This window comes from Staurois parvus, unplaced genomic scaffold (genome assembly GCF_062004578.1).
Source record: "Staurois parvus isolate SC_StPar_1 unplaced genomic scaffold, SC_StPar_1.0 ptg000086l, whole genome shotgun sequence".
NCBI classification, from domain to species: Eukaryota; Metazoa; Chordata; class Amphibia; order Anura; family Ranidae; genus Staurois; species Staurois parvus.
In genome coordinates, this window is record NW_028317882.1 from 6,002,017 (window position 1) to 6,021,488 (window position 19,472).

At 42.2% G+C, this 19,472-nt stretch overlaps 1 protein-coding gene across 1 annotated transcript in view; it reads right to left on the reverse strand.

The window, feature by feature from the left end:
* The window catches only part of LOC149468491 (uncharacterized), a 110,871-nt gene that overhangs the window by 3,279 nt on the left and 88,120 nt on the right, over positions 1-19,472 (reverse strand). The window contains exons 2-4 of the mRNA XM_089670121.1: positions 6,060-6,235; positions 5,363-5,696; positions 4,896-5,158 (exon numbers count right to left, since the gene is read on the reverse strand). Of these exons, the coding sequence (XP_089526247.1) occupies positions 4,896-5,158; positions 5,363-5,696; positions 6,060-6,235 (773 nt within the window). The remainder of the gene's footprint in view (positions 1-4,895; positions 5,159-5,362; positions 5,697-6,059; positions 6,236-19,472) is intronic.

A 19,472-nucleotide genomic window follows, 5' to 3' on the forward strand; every position in this document is an offset into this window, starting at 1 on the left:
GCAACACTGGGCAGAACCGACAACCTTGAAAGGGGTCTTCTGCTCCCTGAGCAGGTAGCTAATGGGATTGATGTGAAGGGTGAAGGGGCTAGTCAGGATTATCAGTAGGAAGATGGTTTACTGTAGTGAGACGGAGTGGTAGGGGCACACAGAAAAGGAAGGCTGGCCCTGGGTTTGAGCACCCAAACAGATTTGCCAAGTTGGGAGAAGATGTGGGGATGGCAAGCTCAGGGGTAGCAGCCCAGGATGTCACTACTATCCTAACAGCCAGGAGAGCAGACCATCTGGGAGAGGTGGCAAGGGTAGTGTAAGAAGGCCTAGACAGTTGGTAGTAGGGGATTCTAGAATCAGAAAGACTGATAGAATAATTTGCCACCAGGATCGCCTCAACCGAATGGTTTGCTGTCTCCCTGGTGCCAGGGTTCGGCATGTGGTGGACCGGGTTGATAAATTACTGGGAGGGGCTGGGCATGACCCAGCTGTCTTGGTCCATGTTGGAACCACTTAAAGAATACATGGAAGGTGGAGGCTCCTTAAGAATCAATTTAAAGAACTAGGCTGCAAGTTGAAGGGACAGACCTCCAAGGTGATATTCTCTGAAATATTACCTGTGCCATACGCAACACAGGACAGACTGAGATTAGAGCACTGAATGCATGGCTAAAGACCTGGTGTAAGAGAGAAGGATTTGGGTTTGGGTCTAGAGCACTGAGCTGACTTTTCATTGGGGTACAATCTATATGCTAGAGATGGTTTGCACCTAAATGGAATGCTGTGCTGGGGGAGGGGTTTATGGGATAGCTGGAGGAGTATTTAAACTAGGATCGAGGGGGAAGGGAGAATTAGATTATAATGGGGCAGACATGGTAGAATAGGGAAAGATGGAGGAAGGGCTATGGCAGGTGAAAAGAAGGTTCCCATGTTACAAACAACCATTGGAATTCTTTCCATTTGTATGAAAATAAAAAATGTGCAAAATACGTGTGCAAAAGGTGTCAATGGATTAAAGTGTTTGTTCACCAATGCCAGAAGTCTGCCAAGAAAAATAGCCAAGTTGGAAGCTTTGGTGCATGAACAGAACTATGATTTACTTGGTATTGCTGAATCTTGACTTCATTCTTCACGTGACTGAGCCATTAATATTCCTGGCTATACTTTCTTTAGGAAAGACAGGGTAAAATGGTGGTGGTGTCTTTCTCAATGTGAGAAGTGATATCAAAGCTAGTTTGAAAGAGGACCTAGTTGATGGAGAGTGTAATGAGGCTGAAGCATTATAGGTGGAACTGCACATGGGCGTGCATACTACAAAGGTAATCGTTGGGAGTTTGTTATAAGCCACCCAGTGTTAATGAGGAGGTGGCGACTGAGCGCCTTGCACAGATCGAAAGGGCTGGGAGAGTGATAATAATGGAGGCATGCTATCCTCGTTTAAACATTACAAAGAATATAACAGAATATGTGAAAAGAAAATCAAGGCCGCAAAAATTGAAAAGGAACGACAGAATGCAAAAGATAGCAGGACAAACCCAAAAAAATTCTTCAAATATATTAATAGTACAAAGGTCTGGTCCGAGCATTTAGGCCCTTTACAAAATAATCTAGAGTGGTTGACTGGGGACAAAGAGAAGGCAAATGAAATACCTTCTTCAGCTCTGTGTATACAAAAGGAGCATGGGGGAGCTCTTGTCCATAATGGGCATGGTATTGACACAGCTCCAGAGGATCCACATTGGCTCACAATTGATATGATCCAGAAATATTTAGACAGAATAAAAGGTAAATAAAGCACCTGGACCGGTTAAAGTGGTTGTAAACCTAAAAAACACAAATCTAATCCTACAATCAAAGAGATTTTACCTTTACTAAGCATTTGAGCTTAGCTTGGTATCTTGAAGCAATCTCTCTTTCTCCAGAAATCCTCCCTGTTCTTCTGAACAAAATAAATCCGACACGAGCAGAAAAATGGTGTCCCCACTCCTTCTCCTGTAAGTGACAGACTGTGCTGAAGATGACAGCAGCATGAGCCTCCATGTAATACACTGCAAAGGGATGGGGGAACGGGTGTCCTCTCCCTGCTGGTCTCTGTCTTCACAAGATCGAGAACTTAGCACTAGTGATTTATGACATAGATCGGCATCACTTCAGTAATGCTGTAATTATCTAGGCAAGTCTGCTGACAGCTGATTATTGTCCTGCAATTTTTCTTATAAAATTTTGCAAATAAATATTTCATCATAAATTTTGGCTAAAATTTATTCAGTTATCTTTTTAGTAAAAAAAAAAAAAAAAATTAGTTTATAACCAAAAATTATAATTTAAATTTTTTTTTACATTTTTATATTATTTATGGGGTTTTTTTTACTTACTGTTACCCTAGCAGTACAGTGTCATCATGGTGACACTTTACTACTTGTGGGGGGGTGATGAAGATTTTTTTTTTTTTTATAGACTGATTGCTTTTACGCCCATAAAGGCTGTAAAAAACAATAATTTCTCCTTCTCTCTGGCTGCATTCTTTCAGCCATTGAGAAATACTGTGTGAGCTGTGATTGGTCACAGCTTGTCGCATGGTACAAGGCTGTTGTGAACAGAAGTGACATCTTGCTTACTACTTTGCATGTGATCACTTATTGGCCCATCAGTGATCACATGATTGGCACCTCGGACAGAGGTTCCGTATGATGATCGGTGTTCCACTGTGTCCAGAGGACACAGGGGGCACCGGATTGCGGTGCTGCGCGCTCCCAGGGAGCGAGCACAAGCAGGGGGCAGGGAGGCCATTTATAAACAGCCACCCGACCCTGCACTACCACCATCCGTCCGTTTATATACAATGGCCGGACGGGAGGTGGTTAAAGAATTGAGCTCTGTCATTTCAAAGCCATTGTTTCTAATTTTTAGGGACTCTTTAATGACTGGCATAGCACCTTCAGATTGGCGCAAGGCCAATGTGGTGTCTATATTTAAAAAAGGATCAAAATCTTCACCAAATAATTATAGACCTGTTAGTTTAACTTCTATAGCTGGGAAGATATTGGAGAGTTTAATAAAAGACCACATAGATGAGTTCTTGCTGGGAAAAAAATATTTTAAGCAACAGACAGCATGGATTCATGAAAGACAGATGTTGTCAAACAAATCTGATTTCTTTTTATGAGGAGGTGAGCAAAACCTTGGACAGTGGGGTGGCGGTGGTATACTTGGATTTTGCAAAAGCGTTTTACACAGTTCCCCACACACGGCTAATGTGTAAGGTAAAGTCTACGGGCTTGGAAAAATCCGTATGTAAAATGGATAGAAAACTGGCTAAAAGATCGTATTCAGAGCGTAGTGGTTAATGATTTGTACTTTGAATGGTCTAGGGTTGTCAGTGGTGTACCCCAAGGTTCAGTGTTGGGACCCTTAGTTTTTAATATATTTATAAACGATATAGGGTCTGGGATTAAAAATACCATGTCAGTCTTTGCAGATGACACCAAGCTTTGCAGTGGAATGTCTTTACAGGATGTCTTCAACTTACAAGCCAACCTCAATGCACTGTTTAATTGGGCAACTATGTGGCAAATGAGGTTTAAAGTTGATAAATTGAAGGTTATGCAATTGGGGGCTAAGATTATGCATGCAACATACATACTAGGGGGAAATCAATGGAGGAGAAGGATCTGGGGGTTCTGGTAGATCACAAGCTTAATAATGGCATGCAATGCCAAGCTGTGGTTTCTAAAGTGAGCAAAATCCTCTTTTATTAAAAGAGGCATAGACTCCAGAGAGAGATATCATATTACCCATGTAGATTGCTTTAAAAAGGCCTGGATTCTTTCCTAGATACACATTATAACTGGATACTAACATTTATAGGTAAAGTTGATCCAGGGAATATCCTGTTGCCTCAGGGGATTAGGAAGGAATTTTTTCCCCTACAGGAGCAAATTGAATCATACTTTGCCCCTTTTTTTGCCTTCCTCTGGATCAATTGTGGGTATAGTTTTATAACTTTTTTTTTTTTTTAATGGCTGAACTAGATGGACTTTTGTCTCCTTTCAGCCAGATTAACTATGTAACTATGCAGGTGCTCTGCACTTTGAAAAGTCTCGCCTGCTGCATCTTTGGTGGAGTTTTTGAAAAGCACCTTCCATTTTAAGTCAAAGGGAACGCATAAAAAGTGCATCAATGTGAAAAGGGTCCTTAAAGCAGAACTACACCCCCATCCTTGTTCAAAATTGGCACATTTAATTTGTGCGGGGGGTGGTGAGAGCAGGTCCTAAGACTGCGGGACCATGCACAAGGCGCAGAGAGGCTTGCACAGTGGGCAGCTGGCTGTACAGCCGCAAGCAGTCACAGTGTCACGGTGTGAGGTCAGGTTTAGAGATGAATTGCTACAGCAGTGTAAGGCTTACCTGAAACCAGCAGGATAGGTACACCAGCGGGTCACCCTGGGAATGACGCAGGCTCACCTGAGGTGCGGGGTCTAAGTATCCACCAGTCTTCACCAGAGCTCCTAATGGCTGCGTGTGAATACCAGGTCGCAGTCTCAGGATCACCCCACCAGGGAAAGGGCACGCTGGAAACCAATAGCGGATCGAACAGTTCAGGGATAAGACAAAAGCGGAGTCAGTCACAAGCCAAAGGTCGGTCAACCGATATAGACGGCAGCAGTAAGGATGAGCGGGATATTGGCTGGAAGGCACAATAATCTGGCAAGGAGGAAGTGTATGGACATGGCTTTTATGAGGAAGTTCATGGGAGGAGCAAGGAGTTCAAGGTTCATCAGAAAACAAGGCACAAGGCAGGATAGATCAGGCAGAGTGTTTTCCAGCATCCCAGGTAGCTCAGTGAGAAGAGTTACTGCCTAACACAGTAGAAGTCCCAGGTTCAAGTCCAGGCCCTAACATTACTCCCCTCCTCCCAGGACGTCCTCTGGACATCTTAGGGCCAGGTTTGTGAGAAATCCTCTGGTGGAATTCTTTTGTTAATCTATAGGCGTGAACATTCTCCTCAGGCTCCCAAGAATTTTCTTCTGGTCCATATCCTTCCCATTGAACCAGATATTGTAATTTGTTCCTAAAGATCCTGGAATCAAGAATTTTCTCCACCACAAATTCTTCTTCACCTTGTACCTCAACAGGTGGAGGAGGTGGAAAAATTCTTCCAGGGAAAGGATTTTCATGAAACGGTTTGAGTAGTGATATGTGAAAAACAGGGTGAATCCTCATACTGTCAGGAAGTTTTAAGCGAAAGGTGACCGGGTTGATTTGCGCAGAAATCTGAAAGGGACCCACAAACTTTTTACCCAACTTAGCAGATGGCACATGCACCTTCAAATTCTTCGTTGATAACCAAACTTTGTCACCCACATGAAACGTAGGAAGTGCTCTCCGGTGTCTGTCAGCAGCCTTTTTGTAATATTCCTGAGCTTCCCTCAAAGTCTCAATCAATTTCTCCTGAATCTCCTGCAATGTAGTTTGTCTGTTGGTAACAGCAGGAATTGGAGTTGTGATAGGGAGATCAGGAATAAAAACTGGATGATAACCGGTGTTTAAGTAAAAGGGACTTTGAGAAGTGGAACTATGTTTAGAATTGTTGTATGCAAACTCTGCAGTGGGAAGACAGTCCACCCAGTCATCCTGAAGATAAGTGACAAAGCATCGAAGATACTGTTCCATTGTTTGATTAGTTCTCTCAGTCTGACCATTAGACTGGGGATGAAAAGCAGAAGACAGATTGATTGTAACACCTAAGGCTGAGCAAAAGCTTTTCCAGAATTTTGAAGTAAACTGCACACCTCTGTCAGACACCACATCATCAGGGATTCCATGCAGTTTTAAAGACTTCTCGAACCATCAGTTCAGCAGTCTGTTCAGTAGTGGGCACCACCTTAACTGGAACAAAATGGGCCATTTTTTGTGAGACGGTCAACAACTACCAAAATGGTGGACATTCCCTTTGAGGGAGGTAAATTCACCACACAGTCCATAGAAATAGACCCCCATGGTCTTGATGGAACAGGGAGTGGCTGAAGCAACCCCAAAAGGAGAGGCTTGGGGATTTTTATTGCGTGCACAGGTCAAGCATGAGGCCACATAGCGTTTGACATCTTTCTTGTACCCCAACCACCAAAAGGAACGTGATAACAGTTCTTCAGTCTTAGAAACTCCAAAATGCCCAGCAAGTTTGGAATCATGAACCAACTTGAGAGCTTCCACCCAAACAAATTCAGGTACATAAAGATGATGTCCTTGAATCCAAAAGCCATTCTGTAAGTCAGGTTAATGTCCTTAGGTGGATGATTGAGAAGTGGGTCATTCTCATACCCCTCTTTAAGAAGATTCAAGAATGCCTTAGGACTTGTGGCCCCTAGAAAGTTCTTTTGAGGCAGTATTGTGCATTCAGAGTGATTCTCCTGGAGAGGCCCAGACGACATCTGTGATAAGGCATCAGCCTTACCGTTTCTTGACCCAGGTCAATATGAGATAATAAAATTGAACCTGGAAAAGAACAGTGACCAACGTGCCTGTCTACAAGACAATCTCTTGGCAGAGCGGATGAATTCTAGATTTTTATGATCAGTGAAGACAGTCACAGGATGCTTAGCCCCTTCCAACAGATGCCTCCATTCGGAAAAAGCTTCCTTAAGTGCCAGCAACTTCCCAATGTCATAATTCTTTTCAGCTGATGACATCAAAAGGAGAAAAATATGCACAGGGATGAAGCTGCATTTTTTTCTCCTCATCGCTGAGAAATGATAGCTCCCACGGCAGAGTCTGAGGCATCCACTTCCACAATAAAAGGTAGCTCAGGATCTGGATGTACCAATATTGGTGCAGAAGTGAAAAGAGTCTTTAGCTTACTAAAAGCAGTTTGCGCCTCAGTTGACCATGCAAAGGGCACTCCTTTCTTTGTCAGCTGTGTAATTGGTGCTATTACATTAGAAAAGTTCCTTAAGAATTTCCTATAAAAGTTGGAAAATCCAATAAATCATTGTATTTCCTTAACATTTCCAGGGGCAGTCCAATCCACCACTGCCTTGATCTTTTCGGGATCCATGCTCACTCCTTCTGAAGAAACTATATATCCCAAGAACTGGATCTGGGTCTGTTCAAACTCACACTTCTCCAGTTTGATGTAAAGTCGGTTCATCCTTAACCTTTTGAATACAGTTCAGACATGCTTGCGATGCTCCTCCAGGTTGTCCGAAAAGATGAGAATATCGTCCAGATAGGCAATAACAAACTGGTCCAACAGATCTCAAAAAACATCATTGATGAAGTGCTGAAAAGTCGCAGGAGCATTGCATAGGCCAAAAGGCATAACTAGGGACTCGAAGTGTCCATATCTGGTTCTAAAGGCAGTCTTCCATTCATATCCTTGACGCATGTGTACCAGGTTATATGCCCCCCGTAAGTCAAGTTTTGTGAAGACTTTGGCAGAGCAGAGTCTTTCCAGCATTTCCGCGATTAAAGGGAGTGGGTAACGGTTTTTAACAGTGATTTTATTCAAGCCCCTAAAATCAATGCATGGACGCAAAGTGGAGTCCTTTTTCTCAACAAAGAACAGGGCTGCCCCTGCAGGAGATGTTGAGGGTCTGATAAAGCCCTTCTCCAAATTCTCATCAAGCCACTCCCTTAGCACCTTTAATTCAGGTTCTGATAAATTGATAATGCGGCTGATTGGTATTTCTGCTCCTGGAAGCAGTTCAATAGGACAATTGTATGGACGATGAGGAGGTAATTGATCCGCATTATTTTTATCACAGACGTCTTGAAACTCATGGTATTGTGGAGGCAGGTTGTTATATGACTGTGTAGTTACCATATCAGCCTGTGATTCCCTGATTGGTAGAGAACTTGTGCCACATGGTTTCCAACAATGTTCCTCGCAATGGGTGGGGGGGGGGGGGGGAGATAGAATGTAAAATTTACAGTCCGCGCTCCCCAGTTGATGGAGGGATTATGGGTAGAAAACCAAGGGATGCCCAGGATGACAGGAAATTTAGGTGATGTAATTAGAGATGAGCGAATCGAACCAGGCGAACCGGAATTCGAGTCGAATTTCAGGAAATATTCGAACATTTCCCGATCAGCCGGCAAAAGTGTCCCTGCAGTGAGCTCCGCTATTTCTGACAGTTCTCTGACAGAAGGAACACATGTTTAGCGGTTGAAACATTGTATCTATTAGTTTACATTTAGGATACAGATGTTTCAACCACTGTTCATGTGAAGAAGCTGTGAGAGAACTGTCAGAAATAGAGGAACTCTGCACATACACTTTTTGCCGGCTTGGAATTATTCTTCTTTTCATCCTACTTCTTCTTCTTCTTCTTCTTCATCCTCATCCTCATCCTCTTCTTCTGAGGATGAGGATGAGGATGAAGAAGAAGAAGAAGCAGTAGGATGAAAATAAGAATAATTCCAAGCCGGCAAAAAGTGTATGTGCAGAGTTCCTCTATTCTGCAGATACACTTAGAGGAGCTCTGCACATACACTTTTTGCCTGTTTGGAATTAATCTTATTTTCATCCTACTTCTTCTTCTTCTTCTTCTTCTTTATCCTCATCCTCAGAAGAAGAAGAAGAGGATGAAGAAGAAGAAGAAGAAGTAGGATGAAAATAAGAATAATTGCAAGCCGGCAAAAAGTGTATGTGCAGAGTTCCTCTATTCTGCAGATACACTTAGAGGAGCTCTGCACATACACTTTTTGCCGGCTTGGAATTAATTTTATTTTCATCCTACTTCTTCTTCTTCTTCTTCTTCTTCATCCTCATCCTCATCCTCAGAAGAAGAAGAAGAGGATGAGGATGAGGATGAAGAAGAAGAAGAAGAAGAAGAAGAAGTAGGATGAAAATAAGAATAATTCCAAGCCGGCAAAAAGTGTATGTGCAGAGCTCCTCTAAGTGTATCTGCAGAGCTCCTCTAAGTGTATCTGCAGAATAGAGGAACTCTGCACATACACTTTTTGCCGGAAACCGCTGTATGGAGGGAATGTCATGGAACTGTCAGAAATAGACTATTAATGACAGTTCTGGGACTGTCCTTCCATACAGCGGTTGAAACATTGTATGTATTTGTTTCCATAAATGGATCCATTTATGGAAACAAATACATACAATGTTTCAACCGCTGTATGGAAGGACAGTCCCAGAACTGTCATAAATAGTCTATTTCTGACAGTTCTATGACATTCCCTCCATACAGCGGTTGAAACAGCTGTATGGAGTGAATGTCCCAGAACTGTCAGAAATAGACTATTTCTGACAGTTCTGGGACATTCACTCCATACAGCGGTTGAAACATTGTATCTATTTTTTTCCATAAATGACATTCTGCAGATACACTTAGAGGAGCGCTGCAGATACACTTTTTGCCGGCTTGGAATTATTCTTATTTTCATCCTACTTCTTCTTTTTCTTCTTATGAGGATGAGGATGAAGAAGAAGAAGTAGGATGAAAATAAGATTAATTCCAAGCCGGCAAAAAGTGTATCTGCAGCGCTCCTCTAAGTGTATTTGCAGAATGTCATTTATGGAAAAAAATAGATACAATGTTTCAACCGCTGTATGGAAGGACAGTCCCAGAACTGTCATAAATAGTCTATTTCCGACAGTTCTGGGACATTCACTCCATACAGCTGTTTCAACCGCTGTATGGAGGGAATGTCATAGAACTGTCAGAAATAGACTATTAATGACAGTTCTGGGACTGTCCTTCCATACAGCGGTTGAAACATTGTATCTATTTGTTTCCATAAATGGATCCATTTATGGAAACAAATACATACAATGTTTCAACCGCTGCATGGAAGGACAGTCCCAGAACTGTCATTAATAGTCTATTTCTGACAGTTCCATGACATTCCCTCCATACAGCGGTTGAAACAGCTGTATGGAGTGAATGTCCCAGAACTGTCAGAAATAGACAGAAACTGTCACAGAACTGTCCTTCTTCTCATCCTTCTTCTTCTCATCCTTCTTCTCATCCTTCTCCTTCTTCTCATCCTTCTCCTTCTTCTCATCCTTCTCCTTCTTCTCATCCTTCTCCTTCTTCTCATCCTTCTCCTTCTCCTTCTTCTCATCCTTCTCCTTCTTCTCATCCTTCTCCTTCTCCTTCTTCTCATCCTTCTCCTTCTTCTCATCCTTCTCCTTCTTCTCATCCTTCTCCTTCTCCTTCTTCTCATCCTTCTCCTTCTCCTTCTTCTCATCCTTCTCCTTCTCCTTCTTCTCATCCTTCTCCTTCTCCTCATCCTTCTCCTTCTCCTTCTTCTCATCCTTCTCCTTCTCCTTCTTCTCATCCTTCTCCTTCTCCTCATCCTTCTCCTTCTCCTTCTTCTCATCCTTCTCCTTCTTCTCATCCTTCTCCTTCTCCATCTTCTCATCCTTCTCCTTTTCCTTCTTCTCATCCTTCTCCTTTTCCTTCTTCTCATCCTTCTCCTTCTGCTTCTCCTTCTCCTTCTCCTTCTTCTCATCCTTCTCCTTCTTCTCATCCTTCTCCTTCTTCTCATCCTTCTCCTTCTCCTTCTTCTCATCCTTCTCCTTCTTCTCATCCTTCTCCTTCTTCTCATCCTTCTCCTTCTCCTCATCCTTCTCCTTCTCCTTCTTCTCATCCTTCTCCTTCTCCTTCTTCTCATCCTTCTCCTTCTCCTTCTTCTCATCCTTCTCCTTCTCCATCTTCTCATCCTTCTCCTTCTCCTTCTTCTCATCCTTCTCCTTCTTCTCATCCTTCTCCTTCTCCTTCTTCTCATCCTTCTCCTTCTTCTCATCCTTCTCCTTCTCCTTCTTCTCATCCTTCTCCTTCTCCTTCTTCTCATCCTTCTCCTTCTCCTTCTTCTCATCCTTCTCCTTCTTCTCATCCTTCTCCTTCTCCTTCTCTTTCCTCATCTCCAAGGGCATTTAAATTAAAGGTACAGTGTTCTGCACTAATTTAAAGGCTCTCTGAAGCCTAGAAACCCTTTTTATAAGTCATCTTCGTAGCGAAGAAATTCGCATCGAATCGAATTTCACACTGGAATTCGCCGAATCAGCCGAATCGAATTTTTGAGAAATTCGCTCATCTCTAGATGTAATCAGCTGAAAGTTGATGGTCTCAAAATTGTCAGCCTGAAATTGGAGTACCAGAGGAACGGTTTCATGAGTATCTGGTCCTGATGATAAAGGTGAACCATCAACCATCTCCATATCAATAGGAGCATATTTGTTTCTTCTGAGAATATTATTGTTGTGGGCAAACTCTATGTCCATAAAAGTTTCCCCCAGCCCCAGAGTCCAGCATAGAAGAACAAGGAATTTCATAGCCCTCAGTAAAAAGTTTGATAGGGACAACAAAATGAGACTGTTTAGGACCAACTTTATTTTCTTCATGGATCAATGGGGAAATAGACTGGGTAATTGGATTTATGCATTCAGGCAGGATAACACCAGTCGCAGCAATTGTTCTTTTGACTTTATTGGGGCAATTAACTGCGTAATGCCCAGAGTCCCCACAATATAAACATAACGTCTCCAAATGTCTTCTCTCTTTCTCTTGAGTAGAAATGGATCTTTTAATAGCATCTACCTGCATAGGGGTTCAGGTGTGTTAGGATCTGAAGAAATGTTTAGATCCTTCTGACTGAACTGATTAGCAGAGAAATGCATGCCACCATTACTTCCAAACATTCCCAATCTCTCCTTTCTGTAAGTCTCTGGTCAATCCGAATGCATAATTGGATGAACTGCTCAAGATCGTTAGGAGTCTCTACTCTGGCGAGCTCATCCTTCACCTGTTCAGAGAGCCCTTGCCGGTATAGCGTCAAGATGAGTACCCCCATGAAGATGTGTATCCCTGACGCATCTGCGCATGTCACGGTTTTCGGCAGACGTAGACGATCGCCGATCACCATCCATAGCACAGAACTGACATAGTTAAGCAATTCATTATTATTAATTATTATGATAATTATTAATTAGTTAAGAAAATTAAGAAATTGTAACGAAGGGGTTATTTCAAGAAGGTCAGATGCAGCAGTTCAGTAACCGATTGATCGTGACTGAAACTGTGACATGCGCAGATGTGTCAGGGATACACATCTTCATGGGGGTACTCATCTTGCCGCTACACCGGAACTGACTCTTTTGCGCTGCTGGGTTCCAGGTGGTATCTGAGATCCATCGTCGAAATTCAGTTGTATACTCTGCAACAGGGCGTCTACCCTGAAATACAGACAAGAGTCCTCCTGCGTTGAAAGGAAGTCTACCTACTGAAAGCTGCCAGCACTTAAACTGATACCCAAACAGTGTGTACAATAATCATAAATAGTGCAGCGCTTGAAGCAATACTACGAGCAATACAAAAACTGTGCTCACATACAAATGTGTCAATATTAAATAATATAAATAATATGTTAAATTATTGAATAAAATATATCTTAAATATATAGTGCCACTCAAAAATAATCTCTTGACAATAGTGCCCACACTGTAAAAAAAAAAAAAATATGAGGATAATTTAAACAGTGCTTTAAGTGTAATAAAGTGACCACACTTCAAATACCACTCAAATAATCAAACAAAATGTCCATGAAATAATCCACAGGTGATATAAAATTCATGCAATGTGCAAAATAGTGCTTGTATTCCGTGAGCGTGTCCACACTCTTCACCTACTAAGGCTAAATTGCCTCCTCACCTCCTCCAAGTGACCCCTAAGGGCCAGACAGCTTTCAGGATCACCCTGGATCCCTATTTCCTGACAGCAAGTACCTCTCCTCACAATGTGGATCTCTTAGGGGACTCCCATTACCCCAGACCGGAAGCTTCTGAAGAATAATTGCTCACCAACCAAGTGAGCCAAAAAAGGAGTCCTCTAAGTGTAGTATTTTAGCCAAGATTCTTTATTATTAGTAAACAGAAAAGAAGAACCCACTCACATGTTCCCGCAGTCCTCCTTCCTCACCAATATGTGGGTGTACTGCATGTAAAGGAACTTCCTGGGTATACGAAGATGGCGGCTGGCGCCAGAAGTGCGTCACCGCGTACCGGAAGCTGCGTAATAGCGTAATTTTGGTTATTTTGATTATTTGAGTGGTATTTGAAGTGTGGTCACTTTATTACACTTAAAGCACTGTTTAAATTATCCTCCTTTGTAGGGGGCTGCTATTATTTTATTTATTTTTTTACTGTGTGGGCACTATTGTCAAGAGATTATTTTTGAGTGGCACTATATATTTAAGATATATTTTATTCAATGATTTAACATATTATTTATATTATTTAATATTGACACATTTGTATGTGAGCACAGTTTTTGTATTGCACGTAGTATTGCTTCAAGCGCTGCACTATTTAGGGCGTCTACCCTCCCACAAAGTATGCAGCTTTGCTTCAGCGGTAGCGCAGCGGTTGGGATCATCCAAGACCTGGTTCATTGTAGTCACAAAAGTCTCAAAGCTGTTTAACATTGCGTTGTCTTGCTCTATATAAAGGAGAGGCCCAAGCTAGGGCTTCCTCAGTCAAGAGGTTTATAACAAATAATACCTTCTGTCTCTCAGAATTTAATGCAGCAGGTTGCATCTGGAAATAAATGTGGCATTGGTTAAGGAAACCCCTGTAGTGGCAGCGGTCTCCATTGAACTTGAGTGTATTAGCAACATCGCGGGAACATAAGTCCAGCAATCGTCTCTGCAGAGCATGGATCTCATCCTGTTGCCCCTCTACTACACTTTGCAGTTCAGAAAATTTCTTTTGGTAGGTAACATCAAACTCTTGCAGCTCTGAAATTTGCTGCCTAACAGGAGTCATGGCATTTGCTATAGCGGCCTCCATGTTTGGGCCAGATTATTCTGTCACGGTGTGAGGTCAGGTTCAGAGACCAATTGCTACAGTAGTGTAGGGCTTACCTGAAACCAGCAGGATAGGTACACCAGCGGGTCACCCTGGGAATGACGCAGGCTCACCTGAGGTGCAGGGTCTAAGTATCCACCGGTCTTCACCAGCGCTCCTAATGGTGGAGATGGATTTGGCTGCGTGTGAATACCAGGTCGCAGTCTCAGGATCACCCCACCAGGGAAAGGGCAAGCTGGAAACCAACAGCGGATTGAACAGTTCAGGGATAAGACAAAAGCGGAGTCAGTCACAAGCCAAAGGTCGGTCATAAACAATATAGACGGCAGCAGTAAGGATGAGCGGGATATTGGCTGGAAGGCACAATAATCTGCCAAGGAGGAAGTGTATGGACATGGCTTTTATGAGGAAGTTCATGGGAGGAGCAAGGAGTTCAAGGTTCATCAGAAAACAAAGCACAACACAGGATTGTCCAATAGATCAGGCAGAGTGGTGTTCAGCATCCCAGGTAGCTCAGCGAGAAGAGTTACTGCCTGACACAGTAGAAGTCCCAGGTTCAAGTCCAGGCCCTGACACACAGTCAGCTGCCAACAAAAAATAGATGCCAGGGACTGAAGAATGGTGAAGAAACTGACTCGAGTGAGCACGGTGCTGGATCCCTGGACGGATGAGAGACTGTTTTTTAAAAGTCAGCAGCTACAGTTTTTGTTGTCACAAATGGGAATGAAGAACCGCTTCAAGCTAAACAAAAGCTCATCAAAAACTGATCAGTGTGAAAGGGCTCTTATGCTCCATTGGCCAACTGCACATCCAGAACTGTTGGATTTCAGCACAGATAAAGCCATTGATTTCAAATTTCATCCAACTGTTTCAGGCTTTCTTGCCATTATCTGTGTTCTGTGTGGAATTTATAAAGGGAGGGCTTGACGACCTATAAAATAGTATAACTTTCTAGGTTATGGTGAGATGGACTGAAAGCAACCAAAGGGCTCTCCTCTAGGGCCCCTTTCACATGAGCATCATCTGTTCAGTCACGTTGTTTTCAAAGAAGAAACAGATTCAGTTTAGATCAATTTTCAGTTCGGTTTATGCCAGTTTACTTCAGTTTTCACTTCCATTTATTTCAGTTCAGTTTACATCAGTTTTTGCATGTGTTTTACTTAGTTGTTGCAGAGACCAATCAGAGGTGACAAAAGTATAAACAATACATTTTCTTGCCTAAAATAGGCATAAATGGAATGGATGGCATCTATTTACATCCATTCTATTCCATTTCAACGAATCTGTATGTTCCTTTGTCCATTTAAAAAAACAAACCGGAATGGACACGGATGTAAACGTATGGTAAACCGATGATGATCCATTCACATTTGTTGGTCCATAGAAATACATTGCTCTCCATTTTTCAACCATCACGGATGGATGAAAACCAGACGGTCCGACCATGTGAAAGGCCCCAAATGGCCTAAATGGCAAAGAGAAACCTTCCCTCTGCAGAAAGTAAGGATGCTACTGGAACTCTAGACTTTGAGTGCAGGCTCAGCAGGCAATGTCTGTTAGGAATTATTAAACACTGTCTAATATCCGATTTCTGTGGTGAATTGTGAGTACTACACAGTGTAGAGTCTCTGAAAGGGGAAACTGTATGCTGAGAGAAGGATAAGAGAAGACCTGTGTGTGATGAAAATGGCCACCCCCTGCTGAAAGATCAATATGTGCTGGGGTTGGATTTCACTGGGTAGGACCAATCTGTGCAAATCTCAGCAAAATTCACAGCTGGAGGGAGAACCACCCAATGCCACATGGCAAAGTAAAAGTAAAACTTAAGCAATATATTATTATGTTTATAGAAACAATAACTATAACAAAGCTAAGGCATGCCATATACAACTTTTTTTTGGCTACTTCAGGTGCTGCACAAAGCCAATCCACTATGGAGTTGAAAAGCATTCACATTGGGTTTAGAAAATATTTTGTTTAATCTTTTGGGCACATGTTTAGAAAATAAATGAAATTATACTGTACCAGTTCTGGTGGTCTTTGCCGTGACATTTGCAGTGACCACCAGCCTTTATTTCACTGTCGCTGCATCACCCCAGTGGTCCAACATAGGTAGGTCAGCTGCACCATTTGAGGAGGATCTGTTCATGTAGCTTTTTTCTAGGGTGTGGTAAACAACTTTGACAACCAGGATAATTTATTTGTGAAAAGCACAGAGCTCTACTTTTTCTCCAAAAGGAAAGAAAGTTGATAAAGTTCCCAGAATTTGCACACTACATATTATGAACAAGCAGTACAAATAATTTCAAACAAACATTACCTCCTATTGATATAAGTATTGTGAAAACACAACAATCTCACTGCCCACATATAAGAAAAATATATTTGAAATATATTTTAAAGATATTCTTCCCAAATATATTGACATATATTTGAAATACTACAATTTTGTCCATATTCTATATATATATATATATATATATATATATATATATATATATATATATATATATAAATAAATACATACACTATGTTCAAATGCATTTTTATTACAATATACATATGAAAAATATTTTTAAAAATACATTTTCAAATATACCGTTAGTCTTTCTAAGCGGTCAAAAAACCTGTTACCCCACTTTGAAGTCTTTATTGTCATATTTGAGAATTAGTTACTTGAGAGTACAAGCAGCTAGAGAAGCAGACATGGCTTGTGGTAAATCTCTTTCTTAGCCTTTTAGTAATATGTAAATTGTTTAATCTCCTTTCCTACCCTCCACTGTAAGTTATTGTCCTCCTGCCAAATACCCCAAGACCTACAGTACTTTCTACTATCTCTCTCTCTCTCTCTCTCTAGTTTAGGGTAATGGCAATTTGATGTAAATTGATCTGGTGCAATTGCACTGTCTCTTCCCCCTGAGTGGTACAATACTGCATGTGTACCCCATGCTCTAAGCATGCGCAGAGGGTTACTGTGCTTATGCATACTGCCTCTTCCTCTTTGGATTCAAGATGCTGGCTGAGCAACAGCTACTGGTTTCCTGTCTGAGGGCATATTGATAGCGGTTCACATTTGCAAATCCTGGCACAGTGGCCTTCAGCTGCTTGCAGTGAGGCATCCCTCTCCTGCCTTACTGCTATGGAAGTTGTGAGTATCCTTCTGGCTACAATTTATTCACAAGTATGGCGGCCCATGCACAGAGATAAGGGGTCATTTGGGTTCAATAGGTCAAACTCAGGCTTTAGTTCCCTTTGGGGTTGTAATACATCTGTGCAGGGCTCTAATAACTTCTGCTCTGATGGTTGCCCCATTCTGACTCTCTCCCTTCTGGCTATTTGGCCAGCCATTGGCCACACAAGCCTCATCCTTTTCTTTTAGAGAGGAACTTTCTGCTATAATGTTAGGGTTCACTGGAAGGTTTCCTGGCCTTTTTAGGCTCTGGACAACAGGGTCATGGCAATGCCCTTTCAACCTCCTCTTCTGCAAAGTCTTTGACTTTGTCCTTGAGCCAGACACAGCACAAAAAGGAGGAAGTGTCAGCTGAGGTGGACTCTATGCCTTCAGGATGATAAACCTGCTAAAGATATTTCCCCTGAACTCAAGCAGACTGTTGCTACACTTATTGAAGCTGTACACTCTTGTTTAGCATTGAAGCTGTTTGAATATGCTCCCTCAACGGTTTGCAGCATAGGGTGCTATATGCCCAGTTTCACTCCTGATCCAACTCAACATTCTGAGCATGTGGGACAAACAGACTTGGTCCTTGAATCACCCTATGCTTCTGAATCCCAAGGCCAGAATCTTCCTGACATGGTGGATTTTCAACTTGGTGCTGGAGTTAAGCCTTTTCTTCCACAGCTAGAAGTTCTCATGACAGATGCCAGTCTGCTGGGCTGGGGAGCAGACCTGAACACCTTTTCGGTGCAGAGGACTTTGTTGGAAAAAGCTCAACTTTCAATCAGCATTCTTGAGCTCCAAGTGGTTTGGTTATCCCTTCAATGTTGGACTGCTCTATTGTGAGGACATCCAACAAGGATCCAGTCTTGCAATGCCAAAACCATGGCCTACATCAATCACCAAGGAGGCACCAGAAGTCGTGCTGCTCTAAGGACATAGGGCTAAATCTTCTTGTGGGCAGAACTTCATGTTACGGCCATGTCTGCCATCCACATCTCAAGTAAAGATAAGTGACAGGTCAACTTCCTTAATGATCAATGTCTGCTTCAGGGGAATTAGCGCTCTATTCAGAGGTCTTTCAAGCCGTTTGCCACAGGTGGAAAATGTCAGCTTTGGATCTCCTGTTGTCCAGATTTAAAAAAAAATGGGATAGGTTTGTTGCTAGGTCCGGGGATCCTCGGGCCTTTACAGTACATGATCTGGTGATGTCGTGGAATCAGTTTAACCTGTTCTTTGCTTTTCTGCATATTCAGATTCTTCCTTGTCTACTTTAAAAGATTGAGATCCGCATTGCACTGAATTTGCTCAGGCAAACATGGTACTCAGTCACATTCAAGCTCATGACAGAGGGTCCTTCAAGATCATCTGGACCTCCTGTCCCAAGGGCCAGTGTTCCATCCTGCTTCTTGGTCACTGGTGTCACTTGTAGTTTACATAGCTGTGATGAGCCCAGTAAGGCTTTCCACTAGCTGAGTGATTGTCAGAGCTTAATTAGGATTGAGTGAATGTGATGGAAAAAAATGAAAACCTAAAAATGAGGCTGAAGATATATAAATCAATCAAACGTACAATATACATCTAATCTCAATTATTATTAAAAATATGCAGACAGTGAAAAAGCAATACGGATTGTAATGTGGGGTTGTTAATTCTCATGGTAGATACCTTGTTTAGTGAAGTCCACGTCAGATGGAACTGTTTAAGGGCCTGGCAGCCCACTATTATTAAAAGGAAAATGGTAAGTCCATAAAACATAAGGTATCCCTCACAGGGTTTTTTTACAGCTAAAGATACAAATAAAAAATGCTAGCCTACCTGGTTCTTAAGCTTTCACTCACCTTTAATCACAGTACGTCTGCCCTTTACGCTGTAGTCACCCAGACTACAGGTTCTTCAATGCAGATTGTAGCAATTGTGCATACAGAGATGGACGCGGTCACCCATCTTGCTAAGGATCCTCCATCTTGTATCATTTCTACTCCCAAACCAGCCTCCCTCCAATGTCTCCTCTCCATCAGGAATGTGGTCTGGATGATGCCAGAGATCACAGGCTCAGCGGGAGAGCTTAAAGGTTATAAATCCCACTAGCTGGTGCCCGGGTGTCTGTTAGCTTCTCAATCTGCGATATCGTAAAGCCATAAACCAAGTCCTTCACTGAGCTTCAAAGACATTCCAGATAAGCTGTAAAACAGACATCACATTCAAAATCCGCTTTTCCCTATGATTTCATATCTTGGAATATGAAAGACTTACAAGGAGACCAGGCATATATTCAGATAGGTCGCTTTAATACAAGTCGCCTGATATATTACACTCCCTAGCTGAAATCTACAAGAGAGCAGAAAATGATATCTCCTTAACTTTCTCAAGCAGGTATGTCATATTTCATATCTTGATGTTCAGCAGATGCTTCTGCATATTAATCTACTAGTGGCTAGGCTGCTACATGTACCGAGGGTAAGTTATGGGTTATGATAGAAACTTG